Source organism: Rhinoraja longicauda, chromosome 36, assembly GCF_053455715.1.
Source record: "Rhinoraja longicauda isolate Sanriku21f chromosome 36, sRhiLon1.1, whole genome shotgun sequence".
Lineage (NCBI taxonomy): Eukaryota > Metazoa > Chordata > Chondrichthyes > Rajiformes > Arhynchobatidae > Rhinoraja > Rhinoraja longicauda.
In genome coordinates this window covers 14183572-14203261 of record NC_135988.1, presented here as the reverse complement: position 1 = coordinate 14203261, position 19690 = coordinate 14183572, and the positions used below count along the sequence as shown (strand labels likewise).

Here is a 19690-nt window from a genome sequence, read left to right as displayed (position 1 = left end):
CAGCAGCAAGCGGGACCTGTCCGGGATGTACGGGGTGCGATTAGCCGGCGCGGCCGTCAGTCAGTGGGAGGCAGGACTTGTTCGGGCCGGGTGGGGTGCGATTGGCCGGTGCGGCCGTCGCTCAAAGAAGGGCGGGATTACGCCGGGTCTGGCGGGACGGGATTTGGGCGACGAGGCTGTCGGTCAAGAGGAGGCGGAACTCCCACGGGTCGTGCGCGGTATGATTGGTCGGTGTGGCTGTCAGTCAGCTGGAGCGGGACTACTCTGGGCCGTGCGGGGTATGATTGGCCGGTGTGGCTGTCAGTCAGATGGGGGCGGGGTATGATTGGCCGTCGCTCAGCGGAGGGGCGGAGCCGCGGGAACGGGCCGGAGCGCAGCGGTCGAGCGAGCGCGCGGGTGAGGCCATGGCCGCTGCTTTGCCCCGTGGCTGGGAGGTGAAGCGCGACCCCGACAGCGGCTGGCCCTACTACATCGACCACAACACCGGCACCACCACCTGGAACGACCCCCGGAACGACCCCCGGCTCCGCAAGGTGAGTGAGTAGGGGGAGAGGGAGAGGGTGAGGGGGGGGGGGGGAGAGGGTGAGGGGGGGGGAGAGGGAGAGGGTGAGGGGGGGGAGAGGAGAGGGTGAGGGGGGGGGAGAGGGAGAGGGTGAGGGGGGGGGAGAGGGAGAGGGTGAGGGGGGGGAGAGGGAGAGGGTGAGGGGGGGGGGGGAGAGGGTGAGGGGGGGGGGGGGGAGAGGGGAAGGGGAGAGGGAGAGGGTGAGGGTGAGGGGAGAGGGAGAGGGTGAGGGGGGGAGAGGGAGAGGGTGAGGGGGGGGGAGAGGGTGAGGGGGGGGGGGGGGGGAGAGGGGAAGGGGAGGGGGAGAGGGTGAGGGTGAGGGGGAGAGGGAGAGGGGGGGGAGAGGGGAAGGGGAGGGGGAGAGGGTGAGGGTGAGGGGGAGAGGGAGAGGGTGAGGGTGAGGGGGGAGAGGGTGAGGGGGGGGAGAGGGTGAGGGGGGGGGAGAGGGAGAGGGTGAGGGGGGGGAGAGGAGAGGGTGAGGGGGGGAGAGGGAGAGGGTGAGGGGGGAGAGGGTGAGGGTGAGGGGGGAGAGGGTGAGGGGGAGAGGGAGAGGGGGGGGAGAGGGGGAGGGGGAGGGGGAGAGGGAGAGGGTGAGGGGGGGGAGAGGGAGAGGGTGAGGGGGGGGGAGAGGGAGAGGGTGAGGGGGGAGAGGGAGAGGGTGAGGGGGGAGAGGGAGAGGGTGAGGGGGGGAGAGGGAGGGGGAGAGATGAGGGGGTGAGGATAGAGGAGGGGAGAGAGGAGGGCGAGGACAGGAGAGAGGGGCGAGGAGGGGAGAGGGGGGGGTGAGGGTGAGGGGGAGAGGAGGGAGGAGTGGGGAGGAGGAGGAGGGTGAGGGGAGGGGCGAGGAGGGAGGAGAGGAGGGAGGAGTGGGGAGGAGGGGGGTGAGGATAGAGGAGATAGAGGAGGGGTAGAGGGGGTGAGGAGAGGGGCGAGGAGAGAAGTGAGGGGGGGTGAGGATAGAGGAGATAGGGGAGGGAGAGGGGGTGAGGAGGTGAGGGGAGTGGAGGTGAAAGAGGGGATGGAGTGGAGGTGAGGGGAGAGGAGAGGGGCGAGGAGGGGGGGGTGGGAGGAGGTGAGGGATGCAAAGGGATAGATAGAAGGGGGAGAGAGTGAAGGAGGGGAGGGGAAGAGTTGAGGGAGAAGAGGATGGAGGGGAAAAGGAGGGGGAGAAGATGAATGAATTGAGGAGAGGGGGAGAAGATGGGAGAAGGGAGGAAAGGTGATTAGGGAGGATAGAGGGGAAGAGGATGAAGGGGAGGGAAGGGGGCTGGGTGGGAGAGGGAGGTCAGAGTCAAGTCAATTTTATTTGTATAGCACATTTAAAAACAACTCACGTTGACCAAAGTGCCGTTCATCAGTTCAGGTACTAAGAAACGAACATACAATGGCACACAAACATAACAGCACATACATAAACAGTTCACAGCGCCCCCTCAGAGGGCCTCAAACGGTAAGGGGGGGAGGGAAAAATGAGGAGGAATAAGGGAGGGAGTGAGAGAGGGGAACAGAGTAGGAGTGGGAGGTGGGTGAGGAGAGAGTGAGAGAGGAGTAGGAAAGGGTGTGAAAGAAGATAGACACAAAAAGCTGGAGCAACTATGGGACAGGCAGCATCTGTGGATAGAAAGAATGGGTGACGGAGGCTGAAGAAGGGTATTGACCCAAAATGTCACCCATTCCTTCTCTCCGAGATGCTGCCTGTCCCGCTGAGTTACTCCAGTTTTTATGTCTATTTTCGGTTTAAACCAGCATCTGCAGTTCCTTCTTACACATAGAGTGAAACAGCATGGAAACAGGCCTATTGGCCTGACGCCGACCAACATGCCCCATCAAAGTTAGTCCCACCTGCCTGAGTTTGGCCCATGTCCCTCTAAACCTGTCCTATGCATGTACTGGTCCAAAAGTCTTTTAAGAGAGAAGTGGGAGGGGAGGTGAGAGTAAGGGGGAAGAGAGGGAGGAGGATGGTGGTTGGGGAAGAATGGAGGGAGTTACTGGGGGGTTGAGTCAATCGGAGAGTAGGGAGAAATTGGGAAGTAAGGTGGAGGTGTGGGAGCACAAGTGAGATGTACAACAGGGGTAGGCGGTGAGGATGTGAGGCTGGTGCTTTAGTGGATAGAGGTTCCGGGAATTGTAGGTGAAAAATTGAGGAGAGAGGATGGGAAGAGGTGAGATATGTCGGGAAGAGTGGACGTGCAGCTTGGAGAGATGGAACAACCCACATTGGTTTTGCTGATTTAGAAATCACTTTGTTTTCAAGTTGAAGGCAATAAGTCCCAGGTCAGCCTGTTTATTGGGAAGGATATCAAGTATTGTGGAAATGGAGCTCCAGTACACATTCACCTGATGAATCTGAATATGTGAGTCAGAATAATTCAGGACACATAGTCACAGAGAGCTCACTATGAAGCTCGTGAAGGTCAGGAATAAGTCAATGGTCTTTTTATCTTTATTGTTCAAGTTCACAACCATGAAAAGGCATTGATTCTTTTCCAAAATCTGAAAAATTAAATACTTTTGTTTGGAGATGTGTATTTTGATATTTTGTGTTGAAGAGGATAGTTTATCCAATGGATGGGGATGAATATACTTGTAATAGATAGGGATGAATATACTTATATACTTATAATGGAGGTGAATAATTCATTTCACACCTTTTAAACGGGAGAGTAAGTGTTCTGCGTGGTTTAGAGATACAGTGCAGAAACAGGCCCTTCGGCCCACTGAGTCTGCGCCGACCAACGATGCCCGCACACGAAAACTATCCTACATACTAGGAACAATTTACATTTTTACCAAGCCAAATAACATACAAACCTGCACGCCTTTGGAGTGTGGTAGGAAACTGGAGCATGCAGAGAAAACCCATGCAGGTCACCGGGGGAATGTGCAAACTCCGTTTAGACAGCACCCTTAGTCGGGATTGAACCTGGGTCTCTGGCGCTGTTTGACTTTTTGCTCGGAGAATCGTTGCATTTGGTTTAGTGTGATCCATGGTGACATACTTTCTGTCTAACTGTTGAAGTCGCTTTGTCTGCCCCAATAAATCAGCCCACACTCTCATCAGAATGAATGTCTGTGAAGAAAACCCTTGCTCCTAAAAATGTAAACGTAATTTGCATCAAACCAAATGTGACCGCTATCATTCCACACCTTTATTTATTGTATGCCGAATTTGGGAGAAAAACAAAGATTTTGAATTATTTTCTATTACTTTGAGTCTATCTGTGAGACTTTGTCTGCTTTCTGCACTGGTATCTTGTCAAATACCTTCAATTCACTGATGTAAAGCAACTTTTTAATCAAAGTACTTGGTGGGTTGCTCATTTTAGTCAACCCAGGTTATTCGTAGGATCAGAAAATAGCGTAATCAGTCGAAGCAGGAATAGGCCATTTCACCCTTGTACTTATCTTCCCATTTAATGAGTTCATGACTGATCATTTACCTTGGTGCCACTTTCCTGCACTAATCCCATGCCCCGTGATTCCCTTAATATCTAAAAATTCTGCTAATCTGTTTTAAATTTATACCATAAGCTTAGCTGTCTATTCCAAAGATTCACTACACTCCAGAGGAATACATTTCTTCTCATCTGGCCTGAATCTCTGACATTTATTTTAAAACTGAGTAGGACAGAAAGTGCTGGAGTAACTCAGCGGGTCAAGGAGCAGCTCTGGAGAACATGGATCGGTGACGTTTCAGGTTGAGACCCTCCTTCAGATGGCGACCACGGTTCTAGAGGCCTCATTGTCCCCATTGAAGCATCAAAGAATTTGCACCTTTCAACAGCACGGTGGCACAGCGATAGTATTGCTGCCCTACAATGCTGGAGGTCCGTTGTCTGAAGAAGGGTCTCGACCCGAAATGTCACCCATTCCTTCTCTCCAGAGATGCTACCGGTCCCACTGAGTTACTCCAGCTTTTCGTGTCTTATCTCCCATGACCTTTGTGGACTTTCACATTCCAAAGACATATGAGTTTGTAGGTTAATTGGCTTTGGTATAAATTCTCCCACGTGTGTGTGTGTAGGATAGTGTACGTGCACAGGGATCACTGGTCTGCTCAGATCTGGTGGGTCGAAGGGCCTGTTTCCACGCTGTATCTCTAAACTAAACTAAACAATGAGGCCCTTCCGAATTTGACATCAGGCTTACTCTACTTAATAGCTCCTCAAATGAGAATCATACCATTTCAATATCAAATTGGTGAACTTTGCTTATCTACTATCAGGGTAAATACATGGTCCACAGATCAGGTTGCGTGACCCGATCTGTGAACTGTACTCGGAGTGAGGCCTTGCTGCACTTTATATTTAACTCTTCCTTGGATTTTTTAGGAAATGCCGTACGCTGGGTTTGAATCCAATTACTGGTATCCTACCGGATCCCAAGCTGGCCCATATCCAAGCAACTATTCCCAAATGATGGACCACCAAATGCCTCCGCAGGTAAGTGGCACTTTTCATGCATTAAAACTGTTAAATAATTCTGGCTTGCAGGTGGGAATCGACTTGATGGCTCAGGCACAATAATGTGTATTTTAAAGTCAAAAAGAAAAGATGCTGAGATGTGAAATAAAATGGGAATTCATAAGGAAAAAATATTAGAGTAATTCAACAGGTCAGGCAATATGCCTGCAGGACATAGATAGGTCAATGTCCTCCGAAGTTGCTGCCTGACTTGCTGAGTGATGGGATCTGGAAATTATTTCCTCAAATAACCCTGTTCTCAAAAGGCAGTGTTCCTTGCCAGAATGTAATGCAAGGGCTCCTTTGCTCTATGCATGGACTTCTTCTACTGGGCTAGTATGCAAAACATCTTCTTGCGTTTGAGGCAGCAGAAATTATGTAACGCCCTCCAGGCGCTGTAGCTAGTGCAATGTGCTGTTGTCAAGGGCTGTGAGGTCTACCAGGGGGACGGAGGACAGTGTAGTCGAAAATGACGTGCTGGTCTGCTCCACACACACGCAGGCTGCTGATGGACGCAACCCCCAACACTGCATGTTGGTGTTGAACCGGCCGAACCCTGTGCGGAGCCGGTTCAGGGCGACCCACTCTCTGCGGGGCGTGTCCGAGCCGGGTGGGGCTGTGGTGTTCGGTGCAACAGTGAATTGAGGAGGTGGCGATGTCTGTTCCCAACTGGTTCTCCATGCTCCTAGTATGTTGAAACCGGAGCCACAGAGGGTCGCTGCATGACGGGAGAAAGGGTGACGAGACAACAGGCGTTGAGGTCCCAGTTGCTGTGAATCCTGGGCAAGGTGGTGCAAAGGATGTTTGGTGTCCGATGGGGCCTTGCACACCAGCCTATGAGTGAAGAACTCTCTGCGAAGCTTGGCGGGTGCGTTACCTGCGAGCACCGGCAGGAGATCCGTCGGAGTAGGGCGTAGGCAGCCAGTCATGATCCGCAGGGTGTCGTTGAGGGTGGCGTCTAGCTTTCTAATATGAGCGCTGCGGCACCATGCTGGGGCGGCGTACTCAGCGGCGTTGTACATGAGTGCAAGAGCACTGGTTCGAAGAGTAGGTGTCCTGGCGCCCCATGACGATCCGGCCAAGCATCTCAGGAGGTTGTTCCGTGCCGAGACTTTAGCACGGAGAGCTTCAAGGTCACAGTTAGTTACAGAACTTTATTGTCATTCGGTACCGAGGTACCGAACGAAATTACAGCAGTCACAGAACACAACAAAAAAGAAAAGAACACAGGACACACGACCGACCCCAACACAAACATCCATCACAGTGACTCCAAACACCCCCTCACTGTGATGGAAGGCAACAAAACTTCCACTCTCTTCCCCCCCACGCCCACGGACAGGCAGCTCGACCCCTACCGAGGCGACCGACACTCACAGCCCCCGCAAAGGGATGGAAGGCCCCGCGGCCGAGCCGCACTGGGCACTGAAACGTCCCGCGGCCGAGCCGCGCCGGCGATGTTAAGTCCAGCGGCCGAGCCGCGCAGGGCGATGGAAGGCCCCGTGGGCGATGGAAGGCCCCGCGGCTGAGCCGCACCGAGCGCTGAACCATCCCGCGGCCGAGCCGCAACGAGCGATGGAAGGCCGAGCCGGGCGCTAAACCGTTCTGAGCCGCGCCGGGCGATGGAAGGCCCCGCGGCTGAGCCGCACCGAGCGCTGAAATGTCCCGCGGCCGTACAGGGCACTGTTAGGTTCCGCAGCCGAGTGGCGACGGCGATGTTAAGTCCAGCGGCCGAGCCGCGCCGGGCGATGGAAGGCCCCGCGGGCGATGGAAGGCCCCGCGGCCGAGCCGCGCCCCGGGGAAGAGACCTAAAAAAAGAAAGGTTTCCCCCGCACCACCCCACACATACACAGCCAAAAACAAAAACAAAAACCATCCCGACACCGACGCACAAACAAAAAAAAAAGGAAAAAAGACAAACAGATTGCCAGAGAGCCGCAGCCGTTAGGCGCAGCCACACGTGACACCATGTCACGTAACACAAGGTGTTGCTTGTAGGTCAGCTGCCGATCCAGTTGCACTCCGAGGTATGTAGAAAATGGGTTGTAGGGTAGGGGTGACCCATTGAGGGTGACGGTTAGCTGGCATTGAGCTTCCTTGTTGTTCAGGTGGCACGGTGGCGTGGCGGTAGAGTTGCTGCCTTACAGCGAATGCAGCGCCTGAGACTCGGGTTCGATCCTGACTACGGGCGCCGTCTGTACGGAGTTTGTACGTTCTCCCCGTGACCTGCGTGGGTTTTCTCCGAGATCTTCGGTTTCCTCCTACACTCCAAAGACGTACAGGTATGTAGGTTAATTGACTGGGTGTGTAAGTTAATTGACTGGGTATGTAAAAATTGTCCCTAGTGTGTGTAGGATAGTGTTAATGTGCGGGGATTGCTGGGCGGCGCGGACTCGGTGGGCCGAAAGGCCTGTTTCCGCGCTGTATCTCTAAATCTAAAGGCCGTTGTGGTGGTTTTTGCCACACTCAGTTTTAGTCTCCAGGTCTTAAGGTAGCCCGCGACAAGTTCCATGGAACGTGCGAAACATGAGATTGGATAAGTGTGCCAATGTTTCCCTATACCAACAGTTTTGCTCTTAAGTTTAAGTTCAGCAACGTTTAAGAAACATTTAGACAGGTACCTGGATTAGCACAGGTTTAGTGGGATGTGGGCCAAATGCAGGCAGGTGGGACCAGTGTATATGGGACGTGTGGGCAGGTTGGGCCACAGAGCCTGTTTCAATGCCGTAAGACTCTATGACTATGACTCTTCATAAATTATTATCTTGTTACTGTTGCTGGGTGTTTTTTTCTGATTACTTGGAGAATGATCCCAAGCCTTGCCTGTAGCCATCTCAGGGCAGTGCTTGCTGGTCTGCTGCTCAGAGTCAGGAATGTGAAGCAGCCTTTTGGGTGGAAACTTTGCGTCAAGAATCTGCATGTGGATTGAGCTGAGAAAAGGAAGTGACCTTTGTTCTGCTGCATTTTCTTGATGATTCATTCTCAAGTTAAACTGCTGGTAATCTCCATATCAGTCCGTGTGACTGCCAATAACAATTCAACCTAACAGCACATTTGTATTTAAAAAAAAGCTGTTGGAGGAACTCAGCAGGTTCGTCGACATCTGTGGAGGGAAATGGACAGATGACGTTTTGGTTCGGGACCCTTCTTCACTCAGCTTGTCTTTTACTCCAGATTTCAGCATCTGCATTTTCTTGCGTCTGCATCTATATACTAAAACTCTCGTTTGTTTGTTTGTTTGTTCCTGAACTGCAGCCGAAACAGTACACGATAGCGTGACAATTTTAGGCCCACCTTACTCACCGTCGTCCCTTTGGTGCAAATGGAAGACGTTTCATTAAAATCGGTGTTATATTTTAAAAGTTATTCACATTTTAAAGTTTAAATCTTCTAGGGAGGGAGGGAAGGGGGAGGAGGGAGGATAAGGGGGTTGAAGGGGATGGAGTGGGGGTGGAGGGGAAGGGGGGGAGGGGAACGGGACGAGGGGGGAGGAGGGGGAAGGAGAGGGTGCTGCACCAATGCAGGAGAGGTTTGGGCCCAACGGGTCCACTTGGTCTAGTTTTTAGATAAATATGTCAGTTCCATGCGTAATTTAATTTAGTTTAAGTTCAGAGATACATCGTGGAAACAGGCCAGTTTGCCCACCGAGTCCACACCGACCAGCGATCCTCCCACATTAACACTGCACTGGGGATAATGTTTCTTTATCCCAAGCCTATTAACCTACAAACCTGTACATCTTTGGAGTGTGTGAGAAAACCGAAGTTCTTGGAGAAAACCCATGCAGGTCACGGGGTGAATGTACAAACTCCGTACAGGCACGCACCTGTAGCCAGGATTGGATCCGTGTCCCTGACGCTGTAAGGCAGCGACTCTACCGCTGCGCCACTACGCTGCCCGTAATCTTTTGTTAATCTAGATGTGCCAGCTACTATGTCGTAGCAACTGATTAATGATATTGAATCTGTGAGTCCCTGTTGGTTGGCAGAACACATTGTTGCATCGGATCAATAATGTGAGTCAGAAAAACTGGAACAAATGAATGGGTGATAGGCTAACCCGTGAGCCAGTGAATTAAACAGCTGCTGTTAATTTCACATCCGCCTTCAACTCCCTTCATCACTTGAAGGCACGGTGGTGCAGCGGTAGAGTTGCTGCCGTACGGCGCCAGAGACCCGGGTTCGATCCTTACTATGGGTGCTGTCTGTAGCAAGTTTGTACGTTCTCCCTGTGACCACGTGGGTTTTCTCCGGGTGCTCTGGTTTCTCCTCACACTCCAAAGATGTACACGTTTGTAGGTTTATTAGCTTCAGTAACATTTATAAATTGTCCTTATTGTGTAAGATGGTGCTGGTGTACAGGGAATGCTGGTCGGTGCGGACTCGGTAGGCCGAAGGTCCTGTTTTCGCTCTGTATCTCTAAACTCTATAAACACTCTAGGAAGACGGTCAGAACAATTTCTCCAGAGTGAAAATATCGAAGACTAGGGAGCACAGGTTTAAGATCAGAGGGGAGGGAATTTGATGGAGAAGGGCAGGCAAGTTTTTGCACAGAGTGGTGAATGCCTGGAACTTGCTGCCAGGTGTGCTGGTGGAGGTAGCCATGATATTGCCGTTTAATAGGTATTTAGATATGCACATGAAATTATCAGGGAATGGAGGGATGTGAATCACATGCAGGCAGAAGAGATTAATTTAACTGGGCATCAAGTTCGGAAAAAACTGTCGGACATGTTCCAGTTCTATGTTACATGTTGTTTTGAACTGAGATTAATGGTTTGCAAACCTGGTATCCTTATGCCAACACTAAGCCAAACGTCCGATACTGTAATCCTCTCCCTCGCGCTAGCCTGCAATTATAAGGCTTTTATCATTCACTTTAGCTTGTATGGAGTACTGATCAAATCCTTTTCCATACCAAGTCATTTCCATCTCCTGCTTTAAACCCTTTCCTAGTGTAATTCTCTCATCGTGCACAGCATCCACTATTTTGATCAGATTTCAGGAGCAGACCTAAGCCATTTTCCCCCCCTCAGACTGGTGAGCTAATCTCACCTCTATCTTTTCCCAACATGTCAACACTTTGGCGGCACAGGGTGCAGTTGGTAGATCAGCTGCCTCACCGCACGAGACACCCAGGTTCGATCCTGACCTCGGGTGCTGTCTGTGGAGTTTGCATGTTCTCCCTGTGATCGCGTGAGTTTCCTCTGGGTGCTCCAGTTTCCTCCCACATCCCAAAGACGTGCGTGTATTTGTAAATTGTCTTTGGCATGTAGGGGGTGGGATGGGCAAGCGGGATAATACAGACCTGGTGTGAACGGGTGATCGATGGTCAGCATGGGCTTGATGGGCCAAAAGGCCTGGTTCTAAGCTGTATTTCTGAACCAAACTAGATGCTGTAGTCTTGAGTAAAACACAAACACATTTCTACCATGTCACTGGAAGAACTCAATGGGTCAGGGAGCATCTGGGGAAGGAATGGATAGGTAATGTTTTGAATTGGGACTCTTGGGTCTGAAGGAGGGTCACAAAACGTCATCTTGTCCATTCCCTCCCCAGGTGCTGCCTGACCCGCTGAAATCCTCTCTTAACATCTATGTTTCCAGAACATCTTTATGATCTCCTCCCCTCCCACACCCAAAGTTCTCGTGTTAACTTGTTCACTCTGGTTTTCTACTTTTATCCATGTTCTCAGACTTCTGTTTCACATCTTTCTAATTCCTCCTCCCGATCTGCCACAAAAATAGGCACGAAGTGGTGGAGTAACCATGCGGGTCGGGCAGCATCAGTGGAGAAGGTGGATAATAAGGTGACGGTTTGGTCGGGATCCTTCGCAGACTGATCTGCCACGAGCTCTGTGGGGGTGAGGCCTGGTGCCTGATGCTGCCTCTACATTGATAACAGGCTCAGCCTCTGAGCTCACAAAGGGTGAGCTCGTTCAGTGTAAGCTGCTGCACGGATGCATCAATAGGCTGGAACTCAATGAGGTCATGGTAAAGGGAGTGCACCAGTCGGTTATAAAGTGTGGTAACTGGGGATGGTGATTTTCCTTTTCTGTCTTGTTGCAGTGAACGAGCTTCTGCTGGGTGTATGATCTGTAACAACCTATTTTCTTTCAGGGTTTGGTCAATGGTGTGTTCACCTCTGGACGAGCAGCGTCGCCTCGGCCTGTCCAGGGGAACTCCTGGTATCCCCCGGGGCCGGCTGAGCACCCGCGGGACGAGCCGGTAACGAGCGAGAGCCACCAACAGCAGCCCTACCGCCAGCACCCTCAGCACCAGCAAAACCCCGCTCCGCAGGCAGGTCTGCCAAGGCCTCCGTCCAACGGGAATGCTTCCTCCGCACAGTGGGCCCATTCGCAAACCGGCCCGCCCAACCAGGGGCTGCTGTCGAGGCCGCAGGCCCCCGCTCACCAGGCTTATTCACCGGCCCAAGGGCAACGGGTAGGTGCTTCAGAAATACCGCACGGAAACAGGCCCCTTCGGCCCGCATGTCAACACTCTCCCACACACGCTAGGGACAATTGACATTAAAACCAAGCCAATTAACCTACAAACCTGTACGTCTTTGGAGTGTGGGAGGAAACCGAAAATCTCGGAGAAAACCCGCGCAGGTCACAGGGAGATCGTGCAAACTCCGTACATACAGTACCCGTAGTCAGGATCGAACCCAGTTCTCTGGTGCTGCAATGCAGCAACTCTACTGCTGTGCCACCATGCCACCCTGATTGCACAAGAAGTTTGAAGTCAGTAACTAAGTTCTTGACTCTTGTGAGCGCAGGTTGGCGTGATGGCTTCTAGGTAGCGGGTAATGGGGTGCTATTTAACTCGGGAAACGTTTCGCAGTTTCCAGATGTTGATTATCACCAGCATGGTTCACACTGACAGAATAAATTGAGCAGTTCCCTCTATTATATCACTGATAACAGGTCGCTTCGGTTAGCATGGGTTGCTATACTAATGCTAACAAGCAATTTCAGGGTGTTATTTATGCTTGGAGGACAGAATGCTGGAGTAACTTAGAGAGTCAGATGGTATCTCTGAAGGACATGGACAGGTGACATTTTGGGAAGAGTCACCTGTCCCTCTTCTCCTGCCTGACCCGTTGAGTTACTCCAACACTTTGTGTTCTACGCAAGATTCCAGCACCTGGTACCACTATGTTATTTATGCTGTTAACCTATCTTTGCTAACGTAACCTCTTGTATTCTGCTTCTCTCTAAATAGGAGCTGTACGATCAACAGCCTCCCTACCCAGTGACGACCTCCCAGTACCCCTTTGGAAGCCCGGGTTCTGCCCAGCAGCAGGCCCTCTATCCTCCTCAGCATCAGCCTGCACAGTGCCAGCCCTGGCAACCCTCGATGCCAGGATCTGCACTTCCTACAGTGGGAGTGCCATCCCACGACCCCTGGGCCCAGGTCCGAGTCCCAGGGATGCAGTCATCCGCGGACCAGTTCGCCCATTCGATGGCGGCTTTTGGGAGCAACATTGTTTCGGGACCCACGCCAAGCTGGCAGAGAGTCAATCCATCATCGTCTGTGTATGACCAGAAAGTAAGTAAATCCTTGTGCATAATAGCACCTTTATTGCGACATGTCGCATCAAGTGGTGTCGTAACGGTAGAGTTGCTGCCTTACAGCACCTTGAGACCCGGTTTCGATCCAGACTACGGGTGCTTACTGAGTTTATACGTTCTCCCCATGGCATGCGCGTGGGTTTTCTCCTGTATCTCTGGTTTCCTCCGAAACTCCAAAGACGTACAGGTTTGTAGGTTAATTGGCTTGGCATAAGTGTAAATTGTCCCTAGTGTGTGCAGAATAGTATTAATGTGCGGGGATCGCTGGTCAGCACGGACTCGGTGGGCTGAAGGGCCAGTTTCCATGCTGTATCTCTAAACTAAACTAAGTGAATTGTGTACAGGCAGACCACTTGGGGCTTACCTTTCTCCCATTAGAATTGGTGAAGGTAAATAATTCACCATGGAACTGATGCTCAAAATTGGGTGACATGATAACAAATTTGGCATCTTTTACAAATGAATTTTTCCCTGTCAGAAAAGGAAGGTGAGGCAGTTACTATAACAACATTTGGACAGGTGCATGGATAGAAAAGGTTCAGAAAGGTACGAGGGGATGTGGAACTAGTGTAGATGGGCATTTTAATTGGCATGGGCAAGTTCAGCCTCAGCGCCTAATTCATGCTCTATGGCTCTGAGCTTTCTCAATACAATTTTCTTAGACATCTCCCTAGTTGTAAATGAGTTTCTTCCTGTACGGGATGAGGAGAGAAATTTGATTCAAGTCTTACCCAATGTCACCTGGAGAAAACCTACAATGAAAATCAGGTGTAATCATCGAACCTGTTGCCCAGTCATGATATAGCATCATATTCTGAGTTCCTCCAACCGTTCTAGTCAACTTACAATCATGGAGCCATACAGCATGGAAACAGGACCTTGCCAACCAAGATGCCCTATCCACGCCAGTCCCACCTGCCTGCTTTTGGCACTTATCCCTCTAAAACCTGGGTGACGTTTCGAGTCGAGACCCTTCTTCAGACTCCTATCCAGATCCAAAACGTCACCCATCCTTTTTCTCCAGAGATGCTGCCTGACCCGCTGAGTTACTCCAGCACTTTGTGCCATGTAAGGTAGTCCCATTTGCTTGTGTTTGGCCCATATCCCTCTAAACCTTTCCTGTCGATTTAAAATTACACTTACGATGTCTTTATCCATTCACTAATCTTCTGTCGTTCTCTGTATCCTCACAATCGGCACTTGCTCTGCGTCCCTCTTGGTCCCCTCATCCGAATCCTCGATGTAGATCGTGGAAACAGCTTGCGACCAAACTGTTGCCAAAACTTCCCAACTCGAATAATCTTGCTCTGTTTCTACCCGTTAACCAAGCTTAATTCATCAGTGTACTATCTCCAAATTTGGGCTTTAAGTTTGCTTGGTGACCTTTATAGAATTTTAGTAAAGCCTTTTGAATTCACACGTGCAATGTTCACTGGTTCTGCCTTGTCTGGTTTATTCGTCGCAATCTCAAAGAGAAAACACATTTCCCTTTCACAATTTTAGGATTTATCCGGGGTTGGGGAATGGCTGACTGTGTGAAAATGGTCCCAGAAACGGATCTGCAATCATTCCTTACAGTCGCTCCACTATTTTAAACATCTACTCCAACAGCAGCATTTACTTACCTTGCCCTAAATGTTATTCCCGTTATCCTATATCTGTACACGGTGGACAGCTTGATTGCAATCCTGTATAATCTTTCCGCTGATAGTCACACAAAAAAACTGGGGTAACTCAAAAGGACAGGCAGCATCTCTGGAAAGAAGGTGTCCGCTGACTGGTAGCTTGCTACAAAAAAAAGTGTACAAGTGGCAATAAACTAAACTGTTTCTTGCTGTTTTCTTTAGGATATTCAATATTCCATGAACCATCAAGACCCCCTGCCTTGCTTAAACAACGCAAACTTCCCAGGGAGTGACCAGCAGCCCGCGGGCTACCTCCCAGCACAGCCCCCAGACCAGCTGCCAAGCACGTCGCAAGCCACACGGATGGAGTACAGCGCCCCGCCGACCGTGTACAAGATCCACACAGAGAACAAGGAGAATCCGCCGGGGGCTGCAACGACCAACGGGACGCAGCAGGCTGAATGTCCCGTGCACCCTGGCCAAGTCAAGGTGGAGCAGGTCTTGAACAATTTGCAGCAGCTGGAGATCGAGGTGAACCAGTTTGAAGGGAAGAGGGGGGACAAGACTTACTGCTTACTGGAGGAGCTGCTGACCAAGCAGCTCCTGGAGGTGGACTCAGTGGAAACGAACGGCCAGGAGCACATTCGGCAGGTGCGGAAAGAGGCCGTGCACAAGATTCAGAGCGTGCTGGAGAAACTGGAGAGGATTGCAAGGTAGAAGTTGAGGCCAGCAGAAGGAGAATTCGCCCACCACTGTCAGGAGTAAACAGTTGAAATAACTTTCCAGCACTGTTGATTCACCAGGGGAACAGGACTGACAGACCAGGGCCATAAGTCCCTTGTTGCTAGTAAAACTCTTAACCTGACCTCACTGTATGAATTGTTCTTGTGCAGACTAGGTTGTTTGGTTTACAGGTGCATTTGAAACAAACCTAGCATGCTCACCATGAAACCATGAGTGAACAGTCCAAATAAAGAATTTCAGTTTAGTAGTGAACAGGTGAGCATTGTAAGAAAACATGACCAATTTCATGAATTTACCTTTTTAAGACAAATCTGAATCTCTCTGTATCCACATGGGACTGATTAAAAGCTTCATTGCATTCGACGTTTAAGATATTATTTCACTGTGCTTTGGTGAAAACCTAGTATGGAATGTGTAAGGTGAAAAGGGTGATTGAGTAAATAGTTATCTTGGGTGAACCCTGCTTGTGGATGTGTCGTGGGTTGTTTATCTTCATATCGTCAGTCGCTTGCCCCGTTGTGAAGGCTTTTGCTGTGATGTTACTGAACACGAGCCATGGTTTGCAGGTAAACTGCAGTGCGGTGGAGTCTGAATGTATTTGTACGCTGAAAGAGGGTTGAAGGACTGAATATTAAGACTTCCAATCCCCTCTGCAATCGCAAGTGGAGCTGAAGACTGCTGATCAATGCTGGAAACCGGAATGACTTGGCTACCAAGAATTGGGATTCAGCAACTGGGTAAAGCAGGCACAACAACAGTGGGAGCCATGATGCTGCTTTAGATTCTGCTGCTGCACTGGAACCCAAATCCGTCATTTACCTGTTCATTCTCCACTTGCACACTGATCTGTGCAGCAACGGCACTTTGGCGTAGGTGTCCTTCGTTAATTCGTGCTAGGGTGCGGAGAATTGTTGTGATTTAACAACGTCACCCAGCCCTCAGAAGAAAACCATGAGGTGAATGTCAAGCCGGTCGGTGTTCACTGTTGGCTTGCATCACTTTGTCAATGATTGAATACAATTGATGTCATATTGTCATGAGTACGTTGGTCATCGAACTGCCATCGTTAACACCATCTCTAACTGCAGTGTGGCTCACTATTAATCAGTGGCTCCAGAACTCTGATCACACTTACTGTAGGAATGGAATTGAGACCCTGGATAGTGAATTGTTTTCCTGTTTTAAAAAAAGGACCTGGAGTGTTTTTCAGCCTTTAATGCCATTCTTCCCTTTGCCCCCCCCCGGTTACTCGGCCTCTCGTCACAAGTTGATGCATGGGTTTGCTGAGGATGCGGATGCCGCGTGGGGAATGTGCATCGTGGACAAGGCGGGTCGGACATTCCACCCTCACGATCATGGGATCTACGTCCTGACACGGTGCGACAAGAAGGTCTGATGTGGAGGCGTTGGCGATCAGCTTCCAGCTGAGCGCACGTATTGTTTCTTCTCTAATTGCAATTGCAACGTCTCCTATCCCTTCGCAAGCCACATGGAGAGTGGAGACTTGGATAGCCACGAAAGGTTCAGAAGAAATTAAAAATGAAGCAAGCCTCAGAACAGCAGTGATTTTTGTTTGTGACTCAGAGAACCCAGGCAACCTGGTATCAAAGGGGAGCAAACTAGATACCACAGCCTTGTCTGTTTGTCTCCGTTCTGCTCCTCTCTCCCATTTTGTTTTTGTTTAGAGAAAGCCAGCCACTACATGACCCTCTGTGGACCAGCATATTCTCAGGCTGCCCGGCACTCTGTTCATTCATCCTGCCGCATACAACTGCAGAGGCATTAACAATAACTCGACTGAACAGGGATGTGAGTGCAGCAGGGTTGACTACACTGTGAGGCAAGCCACCCTTACCATCCCTGCCTCACCATGCAGCAGTTCTTGGACAGGCCCATCGGGTTGGCCAGGACTAAAGTGGATATCCGAGCAGTCAGTTTGGGCTTTTTCTTTTCTTGGGAATGTTTTCGAGACCTCAGCACTGGTCAGTTACTGGCTTGGTGGCGAGTGTTTTGTTAGCTTCACATCTGGAGATACCCCCTAGGAAAGAGACTGAGCTACCTGTTGAGAATGGACGGGACGGATGCAGAGTGCCCAGAAGCAAGGAGCAAATACAAAGCTTCCGTGTTCTCACAAGCCACGTGAGGTGTGTGTGTGTGTGTGTGTGTGTGTGGAGACCATCTGCTATGGAATATCATAGACCCAGTTTCCTCTTTTCATCACTTCCGTCCCTCTCTGGTTAAAATCGACCTTCGATGGGAAATCGGAAGGCTGGTCAATGTTTGCATGCGTGCTTCTGTCCAACAGACTATTGCTTGTCTGCTGTAATATCGTGGCCTTCAGCACAAGTGTTGGGTCGCGAGTATACTTCGCTTTAGCAGCTATCTCTAGTATGTTCCTCCATTAGCCCCTGCCCCTTTCTCCTTGTGTAAACCGTGTGTCGCAGACCGTCCTTTTGATTATAAACCATAATGTTTAAAGTTGCAGACCTATGAACATATGCTTGTGATGATAACCATGTTCGGTTCTTTAGGAATGGGTGATTTGTTATTACTAGATTGTGGGGTAGTGTGAAATATGTTGTCCTAGTGCAGCAGCCTATATGCAGTTTTATATATAAATATCTATATTCTATATGCATGATAGAACATTTTATATTTTGTTAACACTTTGAAGAATCAAGTTTGATTGATTGGGGGTCTTATGATATGAATGTATGTGCACGCCGACACACCCACACAAACTTGGAGCAACAGCACCGATTTTTGACTCGTGACTGGATTTTGGGTTTTAGTATCTGCTCCGGGACTGCAGTCATATCCACAAGGGTCCTTCCATCACCTACGTTCTCCGTATGATTTTGTGTAGCAATCTCAGGTATTTTCCAGTTCTCTCTAGTCACGAATTGCAGAATTAAAAATAGGTAGTGGGGCCTCACTTGTTTCAAGAGGTGAGAAAATGTTTCTAAAGATTAATTTTTTGATGAGAAAAAAATATATATCTTTTTATCTAAAAGCAGTAGTGCTTCTGTGATGTTGACCAGGCCATTTGTTAATGCCGATTTACATGTGTTGCCTTCCTTCACCTGATTGTTGCTATTGTGCTCTGATGTATAAGTATTGAACTCTGCTTGTCTTCCGTTCCCTAGCTTGCTCTGATTTGTGCAATAAACGTCTGTTTATGTTTAACTCTTGTTTTGTAAACACATTTCTTCTCACTGGGAAAGATCTGCAGGAAGTGGAAGAGTAATCAGGGCTGTGAGGAAATTTCTGGTGGGGGGGAAGGCACGGAAAGATCTGTCAGGAATGTTTTATCGTAGGATAGACGGGGAGAGGTTTCGGGACAAATTTCAGGGCAACAGAGCAAAGTGACCAAGGCAAAGGGTATGAATGTGGAAGCAAAGGGATGGGGAATTCAGATGAAGAGTGAAAGGTATGCATTTGCACAGCGGTTTCAGGAACGTTTAGTACATCACAAAGTACAGTTAATGAAACATAGAAAATAGGTGCAGGAGGAGGTCATTTGGCCCTTCGAGCTAGCACCGCTGGCTCAACGGTGGAAGATGGACTCAGTGTGCTGGAGTAACTCGGTGGTTCAGGCAGCATCTCTGAAGAAAAAAGATGGGTGACAGGACCTTCATGTCAGGACCTTTCTCCTGACCCGAAACATCACCCATCCTTTTTTTTATTCTCCAGAGATGCTGCCTGACCCACTGAGTAACTCCAGGATTTTGTGTCAATTTTCGGTGTAAACCAGCATCTGCTTGAAGTTACACTTGAAGTTAATAATGTTCTTTCGAACTGCTGTTACTGCTGAAATAAACTTGGAACAGTCCAGTACAGCAATAAGCCTTTGGCCCACAATGTCTGTGCCGAACATGATGTTAAGTTGAATGAATCCTTTCTGCCTGCATGTGATGCAAACCCATCCATTCCCAGCGTATCCATGTGCCTATCTGCAAGTCTCTTTGATACGATTAACATATCTCTCTGCCATCACTCCTAGCTGAGTGTTCAAAGCACCTAACACTCTAAAAACAAAATATTATAGGCAGCAGCACAACGGAGTCATCACAATGAAGTAAAATAAGCAGAACTTTAGTTTTGTGCAATACTGAGCAAAGGCAAGATTGGACTGAATACACACTTTCTCATATCCAACGAGCCTTTTACATTCACTTAATTCAAGGGCTAGTTTTAAGGCAGAGATTGACAGATTCTTGATTGGAACGGGTGTCAGGGGTTATGGGCAGAAGACAGGAGAATGGGGTTGAGAGGGAAAGATAGATCAGCCGTGATTGGAAATGGTGAAGTGGGCTTGTTGGGTCAAATGGCCGATTTCTGCTCCTAGAACTTATGAACAGTGGAGCTTCCAGTTCTGCGCAGACAGCACGTCATCGTGCTGTGATCATTTCCTAAGGGATCTTGGATGAAGTCACTTATTAAATCTGCCTCCTTCATTTCTGCTGGGGAGGGGGATTCCCCACGACCTGACTTCCTTGGTTTGAAGAAGGGTCGAGACACGAAACTTCACCCATTCCTTCTCTCCAGAGATGCTGCCTGTTACTCCAGCTTTTTGTGTCTATCTTTGGTTTTAAACAAACCAGCCTCTGCATTTCCTTCTTACACACTCCTTGGTCACTACTCTTTAGTGCTGCGTTTGCCCCCAGCATCACGGACGCTCCACAGAGAATCCATCCCCAGCGCCAACTCTGCATTAGACG

At 49.8% G+C, this 19690-nt stretch overlaps 1 protein-coding gene across 1 annotated transcript; it reads left to right on the top strand.

Annotated features, from left to right (window-relative positions):
* Positions 1–357: 357 nt before the first annotated feature.
* LOC144610320 (BAG family molecular chaperone regulator 3-like) lies at positions 358–18149 on the top strand. The gene is made up of 5 exons (XM_078428931.1): positions 358–533; positions 4894–5004; positions 11144–11467; positions 12251–12577; positions 14448–18149. Exons 1-5 carry the CDS (start codon positions 405–407, stop codon positions 14940–14942), a joined length of 1386 nt encoding a protein of 461 aa, XP_078285057.1. The 5' UTR covers positions 358–404; the 3' UTR covers positions 14943–18149.
* Positions 18150–19690: the final 1541 nt, after the last annotated feature.